At 36.6% G+C, this 22,546-nt stretch overlaps 3 protein-coding genes across 4 annotated transcripts in view; all 3 read right to left on the bottom strand.

Moving 5' to 3' along the window:
• Nucleotides 1-1,392: 1,392 nt before the first annotated feature.
• LOC146157356 (uncharacterized) lies at nucleotides 1,393-2,738 on the bottom strand. Its single transcript, XM_083388542.1, has 3 exons — nucleotides 2,569-2,738; nucleotides 1,962-2,102; nucleotides 1,393-1,623 (listed from the first exon to the last, which is right to left on the bottom strand). Exons 1-3 carry the CDS (start codon nucleotides 2,682-2,684, stop codon nucleotides 1,464-1,466), a joined length of 417 nt encoding a protein of 138 aa, XP_083244668.1. The 5' UTR covers nucleotides 2,685-2,738; the 3' UTR covers nucleotides 1,393-1,463.
• Nucleotides 2,739-8,745: 6,007 nt separating this feature from the next.
• On the bottom strand, nucleotides 8,746-12,050 carry LOC146157355 (uncharacterized). Of its 2 annotated transcripts, XR_014494811.1 has the most exons (6): nucleotides 11,778-12,050; nucleotides 10,882-10,993; nucleotides 10,401-10,521; nucleotides 9,877-10,020; nucleotides 8,971-9,141; nucleotides 8,746-8,940 (listed from the first exon to the last, which is right to left on the bottom strand). XR_014494811.1 is itself a non-coding variant. In XM_083388303.1 (5 exons), exons 1-5 carry the CDS (start codon nucleotides 11,998-12,000, stop codon nucleotides 9,061-9,063), a joined length of 681 nt encoding a protein of 226 aa, XP_083244429.1. In that variant the 5' UTR covers nucleotides 12,001-12,050; the 3' UTR covers nucleotides 8,746-9,060. The 2 variants fall into 2 exon arrangements, 1 of the variants encoding a protein (XP_083244429.1); XM_083388303.1 differs by having other exon boundaries at nucleotides 8,746-9,141.
• Nucleotides 12,051-17,910: 5,860 nt separating this feature from the next.
• LOC146157354 (DNA-directed RNA polymerase I subunit RPA1-like) overlaps nucleotides 17,911-22,546 on the bottom strand; it is a 34,501-nt gene continuing 29,865 nt past the window's right edge. The window contains exons 32-36 of the mRNA XM_083386349.1: nucleotides 21,255-21,427; nucleotides 20,631-20,831; nucleotides 19,606-19,723; nucleotides 18,667-18,831; nucleotides 17,911-18,037 (exon numbers count right to left, since the gene is read on the bottom strand). Of these exons, the coding sequence (XP_083242475.1) occupies nucleotides 17,928-18,037; nucleotides 18,667-18,831; nucleotides 19,606-19,723; nucleotides 20,631-20,831; nucleotides 21,255-21,427 (767 nt within the window). The 3' untranslated portion in view covers nucleotides 17,911-17,927. The remainder of the gene's footprint in view (nucleotides 18,038-18,666; nucleotides 18,832-19,605; nucleotides 19,724-20,630; nucleotides 20,832-21,254; nucleotides 21,428-22,546) is intronic.

Genomic DNA, 22,546 nt, shown 5'->3' with positions numbered 1-22,546 from the left:
ATTTGTTTGCTTTATTAAAAAAAAAGACATATTCATTTTGAAACTACTTGATTATAATCGCCAAATGATTAAATCAAGTCAATAATATCAAAATGCTATTCAGCTATTTTTTAATTGTTGTAGGCTAAGTCCCTAAATTCTTGCAATATCATTGAGGAGCATTTCTTCTCTTAACATTCTGCTGCACCGCTGTTTATCTTTATTTAAAACTTACCGAGATTTCGAAATGCTTCGTCTCGCAAAACCATCGTAAGATTTACTGTCAACGATGGAAATTTTCTTTTTTAGCTCTTTTCCCCGTTTTTTTTCTGTCTGATTGGCTTTAGGCATTATTTAATCACAAAACATTGCCCATACCTAGAATTTGTATTCCGTTGGTTTTCTTTACATCATTTTATCATTTTGCAATTTTATACAACGCAACTATGTTAGATATTGAAAGCAATCGTCATCAATTAACCTAAAGAGTTTCTATTACGTCACACAAAAAACATAATTTGCAAATAATTGTCTTTTTTATGCATTGGTTGGCTATCATTCGTTTGCTTAATGATTTTTTTAAATAGCAGTGGTTTCTAACCATTTTTTGATTGCAAACATATTTCTAAACCATTATGAAGCTGTGAACCATTTGGAGCTGTGTACCATTTTTGCAAAACTACGCTTGCTTCTATAAAACCCAAGTAAATTAAAAGCAATATAGAAATCGAAAAACAAACCTGGACTTAAAGTTGAATTCAAACACAGTTTGTCTACAATCACGATCATATAGTTTAACACTTCAGTAAAACTGGCAAATTTTGTACTATGCTATATCCAACGACTCTTATTTGTATTGTTATGCTTTGTTGACGATTCATTTAAAATAAAAGTTTTCGAAATTGATTTAAAGCCAAATGGTAGTCTATGTTGATTTCTCGCTAATTTATAATTTAGTTAGATAGCTACTTAACGAACTATCGGTTAGCATATTTAAAACGAAACAAAAAAAGTGTGTTTTTTTACTTTCAGGATTTTTGCAATTAATACTAGAAGTTAATTACCATTGTACCATTAGTTTTTGTTGAATTTTTTATCAGAACTCTTTTTATCTAAAGGATTTATTATGACGTAACAAACTATAAATTGACAGTACTTTTTTTTTTTTACGTTGCAGAATACCAGCTAAACTTGTTAGGAAAATAAGTTTTAATCGGGGCTACTGGAGGTTGTTTTAATAGGTGCCAGCTATATTCCCTCTACCTACAATGTAACAGATACTTAAAAACGTTTACAGCGTTGTTTAGTTCAGTAAACGCCGCTTAGCGTAAATTCAGCAAGGCAATTTATTTACAACAAAGCGAAAAGTAAAATAACGCAGAACTGGAAAATCGCCTATCTACATGCGCCAAAATCAGCAAGCGTGTGCAACTGTACGTATAAGTTATGCATGTACATAATATTCAGCAAGGCTGTTGATTTCGCTAGTCCATTTCGTCCGCTTGGCCGTCGCCCATGACCTTGGAAAGTACACTGTTGTCGATTTTTCCCAGGAACAGAATGTAGGCAGAAAGATCCGCGGCGGAAGAGTCGGGCAAGAGATCACTGTCCGAGGCGGCGGAGTCGGATCTCTTGTTTGGCACTCTTTTGATAAAATATAAATTGGTGTGAGTTGATTGTTTTTAGTTAGGGTTTATTTATTTTTGCTTAAACACTGTGGAAATCTGTTTTTGGATATCGTGAAAATCGGTTGTGGAATTTGAATTTTGTCGAAGGGGTTTAACTTTTTGTAAGGAGTGAAACAGAAACGTATTGCAGATCTTTAGATACACATTATAAAATGACGCGTTTTGAAGCCTAGGTCGCCTAATTAGGTAGTACAATATGGTTTTATACTGTTTACCACATTTGTTAGGTTAAATAAAAAGAAAAATCGCAAACAGTCAGTGGTAACAAATGCAGCTTTAAAGTTCTCGGTTCACCTTTTGCCGACAAAGTAGTTCATCAGGTTCTTCATAGCTGCACTGTCAAGGTTCTTTGTCTTCCAATTAGTAAAGGAGGCGTGAGAGTAGCGCTTTTCAGGCAGCCCAATTCCATCAGGTTGTTCCAACGATGCTAGTTCACTGTAGCAACAAAATTTTAGCTTATAGATGTGTCTTTGTGTTTTGGTGGTTAAAGTGTTTGGGAATTAGGTCCAGAATGGAAAAACCGTCAATAGAGCACACTTTTTTTTGCCAGAATGCCTGTTAAAATTTAGCATTTTTTGTCAACTGTAAAGAAATAGCCTCGTAAGTAGACTTCAGTTAATTTACTAAATCACGGTATATACCTACTATATTTCTTTTCAACTAGCAAAATATTGTCTCGCAGTAGATTATACGTTTCTGTGTACAGAAACACTTTTCTGCAAAGTTGATTATGTTTTTATTTGTCTTTTTAAAGTCATTGGATGGGACCTGTAATCAAGTCAATTTATTGTAAAATCTCAAAGGAAACTAGAAGGGGTCTAATTACTTATGTTACAAAAGATATTCTTCCCAAAGTAAATTGTAGTAAAAATTTCACAACAACTTCCACTAGGGGTCTTACCTGAGCAGTCGAACTTGGTCATTTTCTGAAAGTTCACGGTCCATTGGCGCTGTGTGGCCCGGATGTACAAAGGTCATGCAGACCAAAAATAGGGCGACGAAAATCATGAAGTTCATATTACAGATGTTTTTTTTTCGTTTTTGTATAGAAAATGGTTAGTTGTTGGTGTTTGTTACTAATTGCTGTAAAACAATGAGAATTGATTTTATATTTAAATAACAAAACACAGATGAAGGCAAGCATTTTATAACAGCAAAAAAGCGAAAGCAACAGTTTTTTGTTTTTAAAATGCTTTACATTAGAATTCGTATATTTCCATTTCCGCGTCTTGGTGTGTTTGGAATTGTTTTAAAAGTTTCGTTGGTGTTCCCAAAAGACAAATACATGGTATTTCAAGATGCACACTTAAAAAAATAGCGTAATCCTTAAATCAGTGTCCGATTTATAATTAGACACAAAGCGTTATTGCCCAGGCGTCAACTTTTTATCGTTTGTGATTTAAATAGAAGAATCTCATTATAAAGCAATTTTTTATATACATGTTTAAATACATATGAGTCCTAATTTTTCGTGTTATTTTTACTTGAATCTTGTTGCCTTTTCAGTGTAACCAGAACTTGCCTGAAAAAACGCAACCCTTTTCAATTATTATCTGCCGTTTAGTTTTACAAACAGAAATAGATTTTTTTATACACGTGTCTTTCTTCGGGTAAGAATGTTGCTCTCATTAAAGAATAGTAACATAATTTTTTTTCATGTGGACCATGACCTCCTTCGCTTTAAAAGTGATATTTTTAAATCATAAAATACCCTCTTTACAACTTTATATAGTTGCATCCTGACAATCAAATATATATGTAGGTACCATCTGAAGTTTTGTTTGAAATAGCATGACTTGCGATCTCGAAAGGGAAAAAAAACTAGAATTGAATTGCCCAAATACATGGTTAGCCAGTGCGACTGTCAAATTTGCTGATCCCCATTTTTTCAAATTTCGTGTAAAAGTTACAGCTCGTGATTTTACAACCTAGCGGCACACTCGCTGTTAAACTGTTCAAAATGTGTTAACTGGACTACCGACTTTGTGCCAAGTTCCAAAGCTATTCTACCCTGAACGCCGAAGTTGACACTATCCAATAATTCCCAACAACCGAACGGATAAGCGAAAATACTTTTAATCCGACTTAAATAGCTCCGTTTTGGCTCGTTTTTTTTCAGGACTGCTCCTTGGTGCGACAGGCGGCAGAAACGACCGTTTCAATTTGCTTAATTGGAAGTTACTCGCGATCGCTTATCGCGTCGAGCTGTCAGCCGTAATGCAGCGGCACCTAAACACCAAAGTCTTTAAAAGGACGGCGCGACCCGAACTGTACAAGCAAAAGTGACGCCATTCGCACAAAGGGCTGGGTGTCGAACCTATCTAACACAAACCGAGGCACATCGTCTCTTTTTTTCCAACATCTTCATTATTCTGCCCTACCTCTAATAGCCCGCCCTGTGACCTGCGAAGTGCAATAGAACTGCTTCGTCAAGACATAGATTATTTATTCATCCAGCTCGTTGTATTTACACACTCACATATATATTTGTATCTACAAAAGTGTCTGTATACATGTTCACTGACATGAAATACAGTTGGAGAGTGGTTGCTTGCAGTTTGCGAATATTTCTGTCGTTGGCATTACCGCAACCGACAAATAAAGCCTAATTAAAATGGGCCTTTTTGGGAGATATTTACACGAAAATGACGCCCGGCAAAGCACGTCCGTTTTCTTTTGATGGAACCAAAAAGTCGAAAGCGGCAATACTAATCAACATATTTAGTGTTACAACTTAGTAAATTTTATAAAAAGATACAATGTATAATAAAAAATATTCCCTTTTAAGCAAACAGTTTTATCGATACTTTTATTTTCGTTATCAACATGATTTACTTTTCTCGTTACAAAATCACGTAAATTATACAAATAACAAGATGTGATGACAAAAATACCCCATCCTACCAATTATAGCGTTAACTTATGAAAAAAATGTTTTGATCTGGCCGCGCCTTACGAACCCATACAGTTGCGAACACTTAACCTGTCTTCTAAAGAGTTTTCCCTTCTATTCATTCTTGGCGTTTCTGATCTCAACTCGTAGCTAAACGTCTTGTGCCTTTTTGACCGTCTCTCCACTATATTTATACGAGGAACGGCGCGCAGCTTTTTCCTTGAACCAAGCCCCCCTCCCCCCCTAGGTACACCACAAGCCCCAATTGCTTTTTAATCGCCCCAGAACCGGCGGGCATCTGCGAGGGGCGGAAGCGCTGGCGATTTATGGCTTTTTCTCGGCGCTGGTTTATTTTGGGCCCGATTTCTGCGCAGGTCGTCGACGAAACGCCATCTGCCGTCGATAGAATTTTCGTCTTGCGCAATCCTCTGTTCCGGCGCTTCTTGATGACGTATAGTTTGCCGAAAGTGCCCCGACTATGTTACGATTTTTCGCAGTGATATCTTCTGTGCAAACTTTCGAGAAACATTCGGCTTTAAAAAGTGAAAGTATAAAAGTAAATGGTCGTCAGCTGCCTAAAAGATTTCCTATTGTAATTTGTTTTCCTTGTGCATTTTCGTCATTCTATTCATAAATAAAAAATAAAGAAAATTGATGAAGTATAGCACCTCGGTCGGGTTACCGCGGGCCGTTTCCGAGATCACTTTGCGACTGAACTATCACCGAAAAAAAGTTTTTTGAACTGTTTATCTGTCGTTGAAAATTCCTCGATCCAACAAAGCAACTTTACCGACTCACGGTAAACATCAGGGCTCACAAGTTCTCAATAAACAAAATTAAAAAATACGCCCAACTTATTATGGAATTTAATTTCCAGTTTCAATTTCAAGTGCTTATTTGCAAGATGGTTCTAAATACACGCTAGGTTTACTATCCCGAGTCTCGTACTATTTAATCGAACTCAACATAGCACATGCCTCATTAAGACAACCTTGGAATTGATTCTTCTGGGCAACGCTCGGCCTGAGCAGTTGTCTCAAATGTTGCGGCGCAAGGAATAAATGAACACCACACTTTTATCATTACACACTGATTATATCTTTGCACTTATACTACACCCCAAGCCAATATAGTTAAATGCCATAAATTTCTTTTTTGTTTTATGTATTTGTCTGCATGCCTACAGTGTTTCAGCTTACTAGTTGTTTTAGTTGATTTTTTGTTCAGACAACTGTTTTACTTCTACGGACAAACCTTTGGACATTTTATTAATTTAATCTTCTCGGAAAAAATGTAATTTATACCTTTGATTAAAACGTAACCAGAAACAATTAACTAAAATTGTGTTATCAAATCATTTTGCCTGACAATTTTTGTTTTTTAAAAATAACAAAAATACAGATTTAGAAAGATAATAAAAAATCTCAATTTTGCAATGTTCTTTTTTGGTATTCTTATGCTTTCAATACAAAAGAAAACTCCCGGCAAATGTTAATTAAATGTTAAATCTTCACTGTTTAGTCAAAAATTATCGCGCCCCGCGCGACAACATTCTTAGTTTAAAGCCATTTCTCTCATCGTTAAAAAAACTACCTAAAATTATGGTCACGTGATGTCGACGCCGTTATCGGCTCGATGCTGTGCGTCAACCGTTGTCAAAAATAATGCCATATGTCGCCTCGGCCATAAAACACGTTCAAACAAGTAAAAAAAAAACGGGATCCAATATAACGGCGGACGTATTCACGCAAAAAGCAAAAACGCTCGCGAAAAATTACGGCCGACCGGTTGCGTCATTCGTGATGTCACGCGTGCCTGGTTTGTTGTCGCGACGGAAGCGCGAACGTCGATTGTTTATCGCTCTGTTTTTTTTATATTCATTTCGATGAGCGCAGAAACCGTAGGCTGTGTTTGACTTGTTCTACTGTTATTTATATATAGTTACTTTGGAGGGGTCCTGGGCTGATTCGCTGCCATGATATCATCGTATTTGCATTTATCCCAGAATAAATCCGGCTTACGTGTATCGTTAAAGCTGCTGTGAAGCTCATGTTGATCCCATGTTTCCGCCCTAGCAAGAAATGCCGGTCGATTGGCAACGACAATTTGCCTGATTCAAAGCTGTGACGTGTTTTAGTTGTGTTGAACATCTTCGATCTGTGTTTTTCCTTGTTTTTGATAAAAATTACCACCACCTTACAGCAGCGTGTTTTACAACGGTTTGTTGTGAGAAACAAATTCCGTTTACGTGGAAATGTAAACGATTATTTCACACCCATAAAATAGCTTTAAATTTTATCAATAAAAAGTGGCAGTCTTTATACAATGTAACACTTTATATTTTATTTTTGAAAAACCTGATGTAAATCCAATATTAAATTGCACAAAAATGGAAAATAAAATGCTGTGTAATTCGGTATACATTACAATTACGCGCTTTAAAGATCCAAGATTAAAAACTTTAAAAATTCTGTTTAACGAAACAAGTTTGGGCCGTTATGTTGGCATTATTTCGGTCATCATGTTGGCAGCATATACGAACTTTCGAGTGTCTGCAAACCTTGCAACTTATAGGGATGCTCGATATTATCAGCTCGGAGCCATTCCCGATATAAAGCGATTTTATCGACACTTGTCCGATACTATAAGGTGGTATAGGTGCCGATCGGGTACACAATCAATGTAGAGATTTCAGCCATCATTTGCGATTCAACGCAGCGATTCTACCTTAAAAAGAAATTTATAAAAAAAAAGTAAGTTAACAACTGGAGAATAGCTGTTACTCCATAAGCCTATTTTTATTTAAATATTCAATATTAAATGGAATTATTTTTTTCGCGTGTCGTTTTTCACCATATTCAAAAATATGCGTAATTTCGATTTTAAAATATATATACCCGTAGCATTAGGTTCGAATGCGACAGCAAAGAGCTAATTTGCCCATTTATTTCCATATTTTATAATAGATTTTATATACGGCGATCACGATTTGTTAACAAAAAGAATCGCACCTGTAATTTATTTATTATAATATTGTACAACTGTAGCGTGCATCGAAATGATAATGGCCAATTTCGGTGAGTAATAAAAACGGAGAGATCTTGATTGGGGTTAAGTTTTTATTTTTTTAATATCTATATATATGGACTGAAGACAAAATTAAGCCACACATATTTCACCCCTTAGGGGTCAGCGGACCAGTTTTTGAGGGTCCTTGAAGCCTATAGTTGAAATCTAAATATATTCTTAAAAAACGGAGTACGTAATATAAAATTTAAATAAATGGACCCCAAAAATAATTTTTAGGGGTATGCCTTTAAAAAAGTTTAAGAACCCTGTTTTAAACCCACCGTCGTATAGGCAAGCGTATAGATTTGTTTTTCGCAAAAAACGTAATTTAAAATTCAATATCCAAGACGCCAGAACAGAAGGATTAATATAGCAAGGCCTCGTTTACCTAAGGGCCATCGAATTTGCATCAGCCCTTTGCGCCAATGTTCTTGGTTGTTTGCCAAGCAGTAAAACGAGCCGAAAAGCTGCTAACTGCTGTTTACCAGGACAGATGGATCGCGTCTGAAGGGCCTGACAGGAAATGCCGGGGCCGCAAATTTACGACTCTTCGCGTAAACCTATTGTTTGCCTTGGGCCCGTCAAAAAGCAATCAATCGGGCGGCGACGACGGTACGGAAAGTGTTTAATTGTGTGGAATACGCAAGCGAATTTGCCGTACACCTTATGGGTGTTCTATCTACTGCCCGCAAAAATATGTGGCTGGCTTTTTTGGCCTGCGACGGAAAAACTCTGAGTAGAATTTTTGGCACATCAAGTAGAACGTGCCAATCGCACAGTCAGTTTGCCACGTTTTTATTTGCGAATCTACCCGGAATAAGAGAACAATTTCGTTTGATATGAAATGCTGCTTTGCAAAATACAGCTACACATTGAATTTGCTAAAGGTACTAAAAACCTGCTGGTCTAATCAAATTTGCGAATCGCCAATGGATTTTTCTTTCCTTGTAAATAAAGTCAAGTTCCTTAACAAGAACGGTGCATAAAACGCGAGAAATAAGGATTACACACTAAAGCGACCACGAAATTTTTCCAGAATTTATTTGCACAAACATATGAAGACAAATTTTAGAGTGCAACACAAGATACAAGTATTTTCCACATTTATAAACAGATATAAGGTTTATTTTGCAAATAATTTATGATGCATAGAAACTTGTGTGCATAGAAACGTCACGAAAAATTAAATTTGAAAGTTTAAGGAAAACTATTTCCTATTGCAAATGAACCGAAAAGCTGTATTTATAAAAATAAATAAAAACAGAGAAATTTGATGATAGACTTATCTTAATGGCAAACTCTTCGGTCGTTTTTTCATTATTGGCAATAAACTATGCCCATCATGATATCTATTTTGATGGTGGTTAATTTCTACTTGTACTATAGTTAGGTGCCATAATGTGCTCCTAAAATATCAGCAATCGTTGTCTTTTAGGTCTTCTTGTAACAGTGCAATATCACGTGATCGACCATGTGGAATTTGATGTCGGAAGACCAGGTTTGAGTGACTTTCTGCAACGTACAAGAATATACATCGAAAACAAATAATAAATTTGAACGGAAGAGAGAATGGTCAGTGATCGAGAATGGTGTATTGCTTCACAAAAATATTTCTGGTATAAATAACAAAATGCGTTTATTTATTTTAACATAGCGAAGGTGATTATAAGCCTATGAAATACGTATAAAAAAGTTAAATAAATAGGCCCACATAAAAAACCCGAGTAAAACACGAGACTTTTGTCCAAACTGCATCGTTCAGTTGCTGCCAACATCTACATTAGGCTAAGTGTTTGATAAGGTACGCCAGGCCAACCCAGTCGAAATTTGATAAGAATAATGCGCAGTTGTTGGAATAAAACATTGTGTTTTTTTTAAATTGCCCTCTTTATTATCGCTAGGAAGGCTTTTAAACTGATTACGTTTGAATAAGCTGCAACAACTCTGAAAACAACTGTTGGACTATCCGACAAGCGAGAAAAGTACAAAAACTGAATGTGTGGCAAATAAGAAAACTCGAAGCAACTTCACACTGAAGCGAAAATAGGTAAGACGAACCGTCAAAATACATCGCTCTTAGGGCAAACGTTTCTTCACTCACCAGTCGCCAGTCGATACGTTTTTTCACTGTTCTGTCTATGCAGTTTTTTTTACCCGCCAGTTTTTCTATTTATTCGCCTTTTATCAGCAGCACAACGCCCGTTCTAGTCCAAAATTTCATCAGTCGTTTTTTGCCAGCTTTCATACCTGATCTACCAGTTTGCATTTGTTGCTCAACGACTTCATTTGGTTCGTCACTGCGTCGTCGTTAAGTCCATTCGGGTCAGTACCACGAAACTTACCCGTGTTGAACACGAAAATACCCCCGGGTTTTACAAGGTCGACAATGTCCTGCAATGAAGCGTCCAATGTGAAAATGCCACCGAGCTTACTTCATTTCTTGTTAAAAGTACGTTCTCTATGGAATTGTGTTTTATGTTTAGCGTTTACTTTTGTAAATGGCACTATTAAGCTCTGCTACCAAGTAGGGCAACATGCGGTCCTCCACGCCACGAAAATCCAAAATAAAGGGTCGTTTAGCTGGTAAAAAAATGACGACAAAATCAAATCAGTTTAGCGTATATAAAGCAACACTGAAGCAAGCTTTTTTTAAAACCCTTTTTAACAACACAGTTGTACTTCGATAATAAGCTAAATTATTGTTTGATGATTGCAACAAGATTAAATTTAACTTTTGACGATTTTTAAGGTGAGGACTGTTATCAACTTACAGTCAAGCAGTCATATGGCAAATGACCGAAGCTCAGTCCACCAGAACACATGATTACGTCATAGCTGGATGATGTCACGGGCATCGGAGAATCTTTGAAGATTTGATGAAAGTAAATCTTTCTGCGGAAAAATTGCTTTCCTTTTCAAACCGTTTCGTTTACAAAACCAAACGATTTTAATTACGAATGGCGCATGTGCAAAAAAAAACAAGTTTACACATCAGGCCAATGTTTGAACATTAGGAGATGATCAGTCAAGAATACCTATTAAGTTTTTAAATCGTTCCTCCATGGTACCAAACACCACTCAGTCAACTTTATAACCATCTTCCAAAAAGAAAAAGAAAAGTATAAAGACATTAAAATAGCGATAAATAAATCTTACTGGGGGGTTTGAGATGGCGTAATCGTAACCACACAAGAAAAGCTGATTGATCTTAAAGTAGCAATGGTACGAGTTTACGAGCAGGAAAAAACTGACCGGTAAACATCCTTGCTTTTTGCGACGTCAATCATCGCTTGGCATCCGTCCAGACCATCGATGGCACCCTTCCATCCCGCGGCGCGAAGACCAATTCCAGACAAACCGGTTCCTGTTAATTGCAATCAGGATTCCTAAATGTTTAAAAAAAGCCTGTAAATACTACATTTTAACGGTTTAATTTCATCTATTTCGCTTGTTTGGGCATAGTAATATCGTCATTTAGTATCGAATCAGATCGCAATACTTTTGTTCAAAATATCGGGTATCGGTAGGCCTATAGGAGAAAATGTCAAATATGGGACATCCCTAGTATAACGAAGCCAAATATACTTGCTTTATGTTCTAGTTAATATAGTTGTCCAATGCAATGGCTCTTCAGAATAATAAATAAAACCTGTTCTGAACGGTCAGCCATTTCGCTAAGACTGCTTGACCTCAAAGGTAATACATATTTGTGGTATTGCTACTCATCCTATACGAAGATAGAGTCGGTGTCGTTCGGATAACCAGTTAATTGTAGTCATGGTTTGCCATCTAGTTAGGTTTGTACTACCTTTTAAAGGTTTTAATTAGCAAAAAAACATCTAAACAATAACAAATTAACTAGGTTTCCCAGAGTGGGTACAAATTTTGGCTATAGAACCGGTTTTATTTATTGAAACATGCACACACCTATGCGTGTTAACAACTGAGATTTAAAGGCTGCAATGGACTGTTTAGGTTTATTCATTATGTTGATTTGACCATAGCAGTGACATCATTTGGTATCGGAAACGAATAGAATACAAAAAAACATATATATCTGCTGCACAACACTCTGCTACACCACATTAGAAATAAGGGAATAACCGGTAAGCAGCAGTGGTAATCATAACATCGCCTGATTTTTTTACCTGAGCAAACGTCCAAAGCCTGTAATTCTTCTCCGCTGCCATTGCAGTTTTGGAGGCAAAACGCGGCCAGCTGATTGGCCAGCGTGCAGCCGTTGGCGGCAAACGCCACGTCATAGTGGGTCGCGTGCTGTTCGTACACCTCAAGGTTGCCCTCAGTAGATGACGTCAGACTTTGGAACATGTCGGTAAGCAGCATGCGGTCCGAATCGGTGTGAACATCCATGGCACACTGTATTGCTCTCTAGGTTTCAAGGCCAAAAAGAATACCTTTTCTAATCTAAAAAAACAGCAGTCAAAGTCAAATTAGGATTGTATTTTGTTTGGAGTACGCCCTTTCTTTTTTTTATTTTTTTTTTATTTATTTATTTTTTTTTTTTTTTTTTTTTAGTACGCCCTTTCTTTTTTTTGAGTACGCCCTTTCTTTCTTTTTTTTTATTTTTTTTTTTTTATTTTTTTTATTTTTTTTTTTTTTTGAGTACGCCCTTTCTCGAAACACAACAAAATCTGAATGGGTTTGTCGCCAGTTTGCGGAATTTATTTTACATTTGATATATATAAAATCTATGCTTTTAGCAAACATAAATCACAACACCCTAAACCAGTGGTTCCCAAACTTCGTTACCTCGCGGCACACTAAAAAAACAAAATCGTCCGCGGCACATTTTTAACGGAACAACAACAGATTAATTTTACAATCGCCCTTAACATACGACAAACTATATTTAAATATCTCAATATTATTAATTTGTATTGGATAGTGCGTATTTAAGTCTAAAATGCTTGCGTGTATGCCTATTGGGTAATACAAATAACTTTTTTTTCCAAAATTACAAAAATTTCGCGGCACACTTGACAATCTCTCGAGGCAAACTAGAATGTCGTGGCACACATTTTTGAAATCACTGCCCTAAACAAACGGTAATATATGCACAGATCAGCTTTGGTCGTAGATACACCTATACAAGTCAATTGTTTTAAAGTAATGAGTTATCTGTGCTAACTACTTTTATAGTATTATTAACGAGTGAAGCAATTGACAAGTTAACCTTGACATTTTGCTAAAACTTCCAGACTTCACGTTGGCCTAACTAACTCTACAATGACTACCAAATTGTTACGTTGAATCCCCTTCTATGTATTTCTATCTAAAACCATTCATGCGCCAAGAACGTATGAGTGCTGTTTAAAAAAGCAACGGTCAGGTTGTTTTCACTGTAACTCAGCCGTTAAAACCCAGCCCAATGTATTTTATCCAATATCATTCAACAGAAAACAACGTAGGTGTGCTGTTTTAAATCCTAGGGAGTTCACTGTACCTTAGCCGGTGAACCCCAGCCCAATGCATTTTATCCAATATCATTCAATTGCGAAGAACGTATCTTGTTGTTTAAAAATAGGAAAAACGCTTGCCAAAGGTATGGCTAACTGTAACTAACTCATCCGAACACTCCTACAGCCACTGTAATGTAGCTTTAATTACAATTTAATCGTTCGGAATAAATTTTAACCTTTTAGTTTGGTCGTGTAATCTAACACTAAAAAAACTGAAATGATTCATAGGAAATATCAGTTGAAGTTAACTGTTTGACATGACCAAGTCCTTGTCGCTATTTGCTGTAACAATTCTTTTGTTTCTAATATATTGAGCTAAACCTCACCTTGCATTAGTTCAGAAAATCTTCACAGCCTGGGTTTGGCACAGTTATAAAAATAAAAAAAATATACCGACAAATGAAAAAAAAATATGACCTTACATGGAATTAGTGTTTTCGCAAGAAAAATAACTGCTTTACAAATACTGCATCCTATCTAATTTGCAATAATGTGTTTTTCTAATTAAAATGACACATAATGAGTTTCAGGTGTTACTGATTCGAAAGGTTGAGAAGAAAAGCCTTGCAACATTTCGGTTTTAGGGAAACCTTTTTTATAATTTTCTGTGGCACATTTTCATAACTAGCAAAATTACCAGGAACGATGTTATTCAATATAGGAGTTATAACCCTATACAATAATAAACCATTACTAAAGCAGAAAGGGAGACAGCGCCCTTACGCTTGAAACCTACGAAATATCACTGTTGAATATTTTACATATTTTGTCATTATTATAATCTCATTGATTCACATTGCTAAAAATACTCTTGGCTGCTGTTTGGAACAAAAAACTAGCTAAAAAGTCCAAAGCACGTTATCCGGTTTTGTTTTTCGAATGCTATTTAAAAATATCTTGTAATCATAATGTATCAGTACCTTACCACGTACATAATTTCTATGATACCTATCCATTAAATCTAGCAGGGGATACAGCCTGTAAAGTCAGAACATCTAGATCTGTTTGCACTTCTGCGACAGATTTACTAGAAGTATCAATGATGCATAAAATACCTCATGCGCCTTTTAATAATAAAAGTAATATCCCTGTAGCGCCTCATTATCGCAAAAAACGTTTTTTCTTCTTTTCTTTAATGGCTTGTTTGTTTCCAAAAGCCGTTATTCACTTCGAGATGCACAAATTAGAGCAAGAAGTCGCAAATCTTAGCAGCCCTCTTATCCGAGGGTCTTAAAAGTGCATAAATAAAAAATATAGGCTGTTTTTGGCACCTTCAGGGCTTTTCATTATTCAACGTCCCTTTTGCTATGGACTACTTCGGATATTTACTCACGAAGTACATATATTTTGTGGCGTGCCGTCGAAGTTTTTTTTTTGCTGTGTTAGTGTACCGCAAGTCTAGGCTAATATTGTTATGGAGCACTATAGGTTGAATTTGTATTCAAAGAGTTTTGCATTGTTTCTTATTAGGAAATGCAACAAAAATGTTAAGTGTTTTTTACATTATTTTATTCAATTTTTTTTTTGAAAAATTAAAGACACAGTGATTTTCCATTAAAAACCGTTACCGAAAAATCCTAAACAAACCCACTCACAAATCCTTTTCTTCTTAAGTGCACTTAAGTCAAGTCAATGACTTAAGTCGTTACAACACTGCTTCTCACTTAATAAACTTTACAAAATGTAATTAATATTAACCATCTAATAATGAGCAGTGATGACCTGCATATCAATAGCCGATAAATTACAACAGGGTGAGGCGTACACAATCTTAACCCAAATTGTGTTTTAATCTTCTTCGAATGATAAACTATAATGCATATTCATCACCAACATTGCTACTTGCATGAAGGAATTCATTGCAAAATGGTGAAAGAGCTGAGTTAGCTGGTTTTGCTTAAATCTAGCCTGTATAGCCTACTGCACAAACTTTTAAGTAGAATAGTTGGTTATTGAAGCGACTATGCTTTTTGTTGTTGAACGAAACATTAAATTAATGTGCACGTGATCACGAGATAGGCTACCAGCGGAGGATAAACAAGCGTCATGATCGGAAATCAATAAAATGTCACACGATAATGTTCAACATAAACTGCACATAGAGTCAGCAACCATTGTTTTTACTTTTAACGTTGTTTGATTTGATTTAGTAACATGGTGACTGGGCCTTCTAATCAATTCAGGTTCGAGGCCTTTGATGCTAAGTATAGTAGGCCTAAAGCCATTTTCCATGGCATCATAATTAATTAAAAAAAAAACTAAAATAATTACTGCCATGGACTTTTGCAAGTATCTTATTGTGGTTTCAACCAGGAAGCAGCAAATAAACCGTCTTTTCTTCACAATTTTTTTTTATGTTGTTTTACAAAAAACAAGTGTGTAGCCTATATATAAATTATTTAACAAAATATAGCTATTTTGTTTAGCGGTACGCATTGTTTTTTTTATCCGAAAGTATTAAGCATTGAAAATACTGTCTAGAAACTATGGAAAAACTTTTTCTGTGTCATTATAGGTTTATATAGTGCGAAATTAACTAAATAAGAAAATAATTGTATTTTTAAAAATGGAGAAAAACAAAGTCGTCTCTACGTTAAGGGACAAGCATTACAGAACCATAAAGATAACGGATAACTTTGACGCAGCAGCACTGAAAAATTGCAGTTCTAATTTTTATTGTTAACACCTTTGCTGTTTTATAAGCAGGTCTGCGCAGTCGGTTAAAAAAAAGCCGAGTCCGACTCCGGCTTAATGTGCGATTTCGTCGAGTCCCGAGTCCGACTCTGACTCTACAGCCTGCAGTTCACCCATGTACATACCGGTAACTAAAATATGGTGGATATTCAAAAATCCACTCAGAGTCATGGGGGTGTTATATAATTCATCAGCCCACAATACAAGGTTGAAAAATATTCCACCATTTGCCATTACTCTTTTACAACTTACAGTTTTCTGCCTTATCAGTTAAAAAATTTGGTAACGCGCATGCGCAAGTCGGACTCGGGACTCGGGTTGCTTACATAGTCTAACTTGTGTCCTGAGTCGGACTCCAGAAAAACAAAAGCCAGGCCCGGGTTCCGAGTCCGTCTCCGACTTCGAAACCCTGGCAATAAGGCCTATGTTTAATCCACTTTCGTTTTATGTGTTTAAGTGCGGCAGACCACAAACAATTACATTGAGAGTTGCTTAGGTCAGTGCTTTTCAACCCGTGGGATGGTAGGCACTTGTGCGGTTGAAAAACATTTTAGTGTGGACGAATGTGCGGATTAAAATGGTGAATGTTAGTATTTTTATTGTGTGTAATACAGAAATTAAATAAGCTGCTGCCCCCACTTATGCGTTGCAGGTACAGTAATATAGTCTCAGTAGTTCACTGTAGCTTAAGCTATCTATTTTATATCGGTCAAGACTTAGTTATACAGTTTTAATACACAAATTCTCTTATTGTTATTTCACAAACAAACCTAAAGGTTGCATACTTACTGTGCTTGTTTCGTGCGGATGGATATTTTCCGATATAAAAAAGTGCGGATGGAAATTTTAGAGGTTGAAGAGCACTGGCTTAGGTGATTTTGAAAGACAAGTTTCGTCTATTTTATGCTCTAAAACAAGAATCATGGTTTATAAACAAGAAATACTTCGGGTTCTTACGGCCACCCTGATACAGATTCGTGTTACAAACACCTGTGCTAACTCAGCAACCTTAAACTTACAACTAGCATTTGATCTAGGACAGTGGTTTAAAACCTTTTATAAGTGGCGTGCTGGCGACGCGCTTCCATAGCTTCAACATTTAGAGGGGCGTGAAAATATTTTTAAGAGAAGAGCTCATACGTCATATAAAGTGAGGACACAAGGAACTATCCTTAGGAACATCACACAGTTCGTTTATTTTCTTCAAGCAAGTTTTTGGGTACGGGAATTTCTTCTTGAATGCAATGCCTTACGTACTTCTTTCATAGATATCTAGCCAGATATGATATCTATTTGATTTTCCTTTCATAATTTCCTGTTTTTGATCAATAGCACCAACTTTAATGATTGCAATAATGTCTCACGTAAAATAAACCCAGTTATATAAAAAGATGTACAGTCAGTCCGCCAGTCATGCCTGTTGTATTATTTATCTTTGGTTGTTTTGTAACCGTTTGGATGTGGGCCGTATTTCCTTAACCTTTAAACAGGAAGAGATCCCGACTCGCCTATCACGTCAGTTTAAGACGTTAGTTAATAGTAGTTTGAAGCTATATTAACAAAAAGCTATTATAATGTTTTATCATACTATAGTTCAGGGGTGACTTTTTCTAGTAGCGGGACTAAACCAAACTCAGGAAGATCTCTGCGGGCGGTTAAATTTCGCTCCTCTCTGGGCCTGTGTAGCTCAGTTGGTAGAGCGACGGTCCCGGTATGACCGGAGGTCGCGAGTTCGAACCTTCTTACAGACTGGTTGTTTTTCTAGCCTGCTCTGATTGCATCATTGATCGACAGATTCGGTGCGTCTGCTATGGCTTTCGGTCTTCATTAAAAGTACAGCTGTATTTTTGTTATAAAACGCCAATGGGATGATCTTGAGATGATGAATGGGATAATAATTTTTATTATTCTGTCAATGGGATGATCTTGATGGTAAAACCAAACTAGAACTTTGCTTCGACTGTTCCAGAATATTCCCACCAATATCAAACACGGAGCAGCAACTTATTTATTCACCTCCACCACCACTTCGTGTAAAATAGCCGAACGCAATACGTGAAGTCGATGCTACGGTTCAGCATACAAAAAAAAATCGCGAAAAATAAAAGGCAGAAAAAAGGCTTTCTAAAGGAACTTGGCCAAGTTATAATGGAGGGTAAAGTGTCCGGTTCCTCCCTTAGCAACCTGTCCCGTTACTATGCAGGCGGAGGGCGACCTCACGTGGTCGGTCGTACCTGAAACAATAGAGTTCTCATGTCACTTTAGAATAATTGATTGGCACCTAATAAACGACATTCGCCAAGGTTATGAAAACAGGGCAACGGTAGATTGGGTGACAATCTGAATTTTTCCGAAATTAAATGGTTGCAAAATAGGCATATTGTGTTTTATAGTTATTCCATTCCTAGATTTCAGTCTTGCTGTTTATTTCCAGTTTATATTGCAGCAAAAAAGCGTGGCAAAAGCATTAATATGTCATAAGACTCTCGTAGCTGTTATGGGGTTTTACAGCTAAAGTCGAAGTCATGTTGTTTAAATAAAATAGCAAGTCTATTAAAACTCCAAGGCGTCAGTTTAACTAATTCATTGGTAGTCTAACCTTAATCATTATCCGGGTAAACCCATTTAATCAAGACTTACTTTGCAAAGTTAACCCCAAAAACTAATACCAAGGCCATCAATCCGAAAAAGTGGGCTTCATTATCAAAATGTAATTGAACAAAAACACTTTAGCTTTTCTTACAATTTCAAGTTCGAAAACAGGGTAATGTTGCCCCCTAAAATTCAGTCAATCGGACGAATCATAAAAGTTTTTCAAATGAGCTATATAACAATCCAGTAGCCCCAGCTCGCCCATTCCAACCTCTCAATGCGGCGTTGGTGAGAAACTTCATTGTGCTTTCGAAGCTCATCTGTTGCAAGGGCGAAGTACACGACTCGATCGCCACTCGGTTGAAAGGCTTGTACGATCCCTCATAGCACATATAGTCCGCCACCAGGCTCAGGTGACGCGGGTTCACCTCGATTCCTGCACGATAACGTAAGAGGTGACGTCATTGACGATGGTTACGTCATAAGTGGCGGTGGGTGATATACGCGGGCGTCATAAAAGGGCCAGATGGACTACATGGTGTAAAGGGAACAATCGACTGAATATATCTTTGTAAGGCCCGGTATTATATATAATTTTTACCTTTTTAAATTGGAGAGAAGAACTATTTTACTCAAACAGGTCACAATCAAATTAAACATAGTTGCATTTATATTTAACATAGGAAAAAATATTATTATGTACGCGATCGTCATTGTAAGAAGCGACGTGCTTAAGGCGGGCAGTATTTTTCATATTGTTTATCACATTTATTTTAGTTGGCTCCAGGGGCCAGTCACAATTACCTTTTTAAATCAACAAACTATTTAACCCAAGCAGTTCACAGCAAAAAATGCATTATTAAATTTATATTTAACATAGAAAAAAAGTAATCGTCTTTTTAAAAAAGCAATATTAAAAAAACAATAACTAATTTATATTTTTATATTTATTTTTATCAAACAAACAAACAAAACATAACATTTTTATTATATTCTCTATACGAACATTTTTAAGTATACCAATTTACTATTATGCCGGTCGAAATATAAAAAAAATAGTTGACTATATTTTTCGATTGGAAATTTTGATTTTACCTTGGCTGTTTACTACAAATCACTTGAATGTAACAATAAAGTAACACGACGTTGCACGCAAAAGTAGCAATTGCGTCAGTCGAACAAAACGGATTATAAATATTTTTGTACGAACCGTAAGCTCCGAAAACGTTTGCGATTTCGTTGACGACTACCCTTCTCGCCGCCTCAATGCCGAATGTGTTGGCCACCGAGTGAATGCAGTTGCAGTACATACGGTCTACTTCGAGCATCTGAGAACAACATTTTAAGGTTTTGGTAGCTCAGTTGATACGCTCTGAGGTCGTGAGTTCGAACCTCACTACAAGCTAGTTGTTGTTCTAGCCTGCCTTGCTTGTATCATTGACCGACAGATTCGGTTAGTCTGCGATGGCTTTTCGGTGTTCAGAAGGGTTAGATCACAGTTGTTGAACACATATGTGTGTGTGTATCTTTCATTTTAATATTCCTGTCCAGAAGTGGTTCTTACAAATCTGGACAAGTACACCGAAAGCCACTAATGATACGTAAGCCGTAATCGTTGGTCAAAAAGCAGCTTCAGAAGGGCCAGATCTCAGTGGTCAACATGCACTTATGTGTGTTCATGTTTCATTGAAATCTGGACAAGTTTTAAATGCAGCAGGTATTTCTTTTTTTAACAAAATAGACCTTGAAAACAGTCGTGAAGTTGTATATAACAAATGGCAAAGAGTATTTCACGAATTGAATTATTGCAAATAAAAATACACACACAATCGAGTTCTGGGTATGAACCTTGATAACGCTGAGTAGCCCAGTTACAGTAAAAATATTTTTCTGAAAAGTCGAAAAACAATTCATCATATTACATAAATGTCGTTTCAAACATTGTATAAAAAATGTAACATCTGCATGATGCAAAACCTAGTTTCGTATAAATCTTTATAGATGTTGAAAATGAATAAAGATTTATTCGAAACGTTCAAAACGATACCTACTTCTGTATGGGCTTCGACATTCTTACTACGTCTTACTACAACCTCCAACCATTATCTTAAAGTTTACAATGTCTAGTCATTATTATAGGATTTATTTAAAATGTTCACAAAATGATACCTACTTCGGTATGGACTTTGAAATTCTTACGTCTCACAAGAGTAAATTAACATTTTCAACAGCTACCTCTTCGTTCTCGTGCATCTTGTAGAAGTTCACTCCCTCCGCCACCATATTCATCCGCCCGCCGGCCTTGGGTCCCTGCACCGGCGCCAAGATGCACCGGGAAATCCCCTCGACCTTGCGCACCGGCGTCGCCTCGGCCTGGTCGCGCGTCAGCGACACCAGATCGATGCGAGCTGACGTCAGAGGCATCAGCAGCGTCACCTGTGACGTCACGATTTTTTTATTGGCGCTGATACTGAGTCAAGAAATAAGACTCGTATTTTTTGCAACTTTAACATGGTCGAGTTAAAAAATAATGGAAAGCATTTAAAGAAAACGGTATTTTATGAGTATTGTAATCTCAAATGTTCGCTCCGGGCGGAAAAAATAGATCTTACAATTTTTATTTCTTTCATTAAAACATTCGCAAGATGAGAAATTTTTAGAAATTTTTTAACTAAAGTGACGCTAAGTTGTATGAAATTCTTACCGGCCAAGTCAGGTTTCCTAAACATTTACTTTTTCAACAAAATAATTTTCTTTGAGGTATATGTACAAGGTGTTCAATGCTGCCTCTAAAAGCAATTTTATCGCAAGTGTCACTTGAGTAGGGTTCGAAGCATGTACCCTCGGAACTTCACCAACCTTGCACCAGGCGCTTGCGTAGACGTCGAACTGATAGTCTTCGACGGTGACCTGTCCGACGCCCAGGTTCTTCACGGATCGGATTCGCATCTCGGCGTCGGCGTGATCCACTCCTCGCTCTCCGGATGCCATCTTCTCCTCCTCTTCCGTGTCCACATCTTCTGCTCCTGAAACTAAAGCCCGGAAGCTTGAAAATCGCGGATGGCAGAGCTTCACGTTGCTGAAGTCGATAGCGTTTAGCCTTAGGGCATTTAGCTTGCGGCCTACGAAGCTTGAGAAACAAAGATCGCTAAGTAAAATCTATGTTTCAGTAAAGAAAATTTATGTATTCGTGAGGAAAAGTAATGTATCTGTAAAGAAATACATGTATCCCTGAAAAAAATAACGTGAAGAAATGTACGTTTCTTTGCTCAAAATTAAGTTTGATGGCGTTTGTCTCATTTTTAAATTAAATATTCAAATACTCTAAAGGAAATTTGCACATAAAAGCACAACTCGGTAGAAAATCGGTCGCCTGTCGATCCAACGTGAATGCACATTTAAGCCAGATTAGATCGAAATTTAAACGTGAAAGAATACAAGCTGTACTAAGAATATCAAACCCAAACAGAACGTCTGTATGGAATATAAGCCAAAAAATGCTACCTACTTCTGTATGGAATATAAGCCAAAAAAAGATACCTACTTCTGTATGGAATATAAGCCAAAAAATGCTACCTACTTCTGTGTGGAATATAAGCCAAAAAATGCTACCTACTTATGTGTGGAATATATGCTAAAAAATGCTACCTACTTATGTGTGGAATATATGCTAAAAAATGCTACCTACTTCTGTATGGAATATAAGCCAAAAAATGCTACCTACTTCTGTGTGGAATATAAGCCAAAAAATGCTACCTACTTCTGTGTGGAATATAAGCCAAAAAATGCTACCTACTTATGTGTGGAATATATGCTAAAAAATGCTACCTACTTCTGTGTGGAATATAAGCTAAAAAAATGCTACCTACTTCTGTGTGGAATATAAGCCAAAAAATGCTACCTACTTATGTGTGGAATATATGCTAAAAAATGCTACCTACTTCTGTGTGGAATATAAGCTAAAAAAATGCTACCTACTTCTGTATGGAATATAAGCCAAAAAAATGCTACCTACTTCTGTGTGGAATATAAGCCAAAAAATGCTACCTACTTCTGTGTGGAATATAAGCTAAAAAAAGATACCTACTTCTGTGTGGAATATAAGCTGTTGTATAAATATCAAAGCGCATACAGAAGTAGGTAACAATTTG

The sequence above is a fragment of the Ascidiella aspersa genome, chromosome 4, assembly GCF_963924565.1.
Source record: "Ascidiella aspersa chromosome 4, kaAscAspe10.2, whole genome shotgun sequence".
In the NCBI taxonomy this organism is placed as follows: Eukaryota; Metazoa; Chordata; class Ascidiacea; order Phlebobranchia; family Ascidiidae; genus Ascidiella; species Ascidiella aspersa.
Note: the sequence above shows the minus strand (reverse complement) of the source record. Positions and strands in the feature narration are given on the sequence as shown.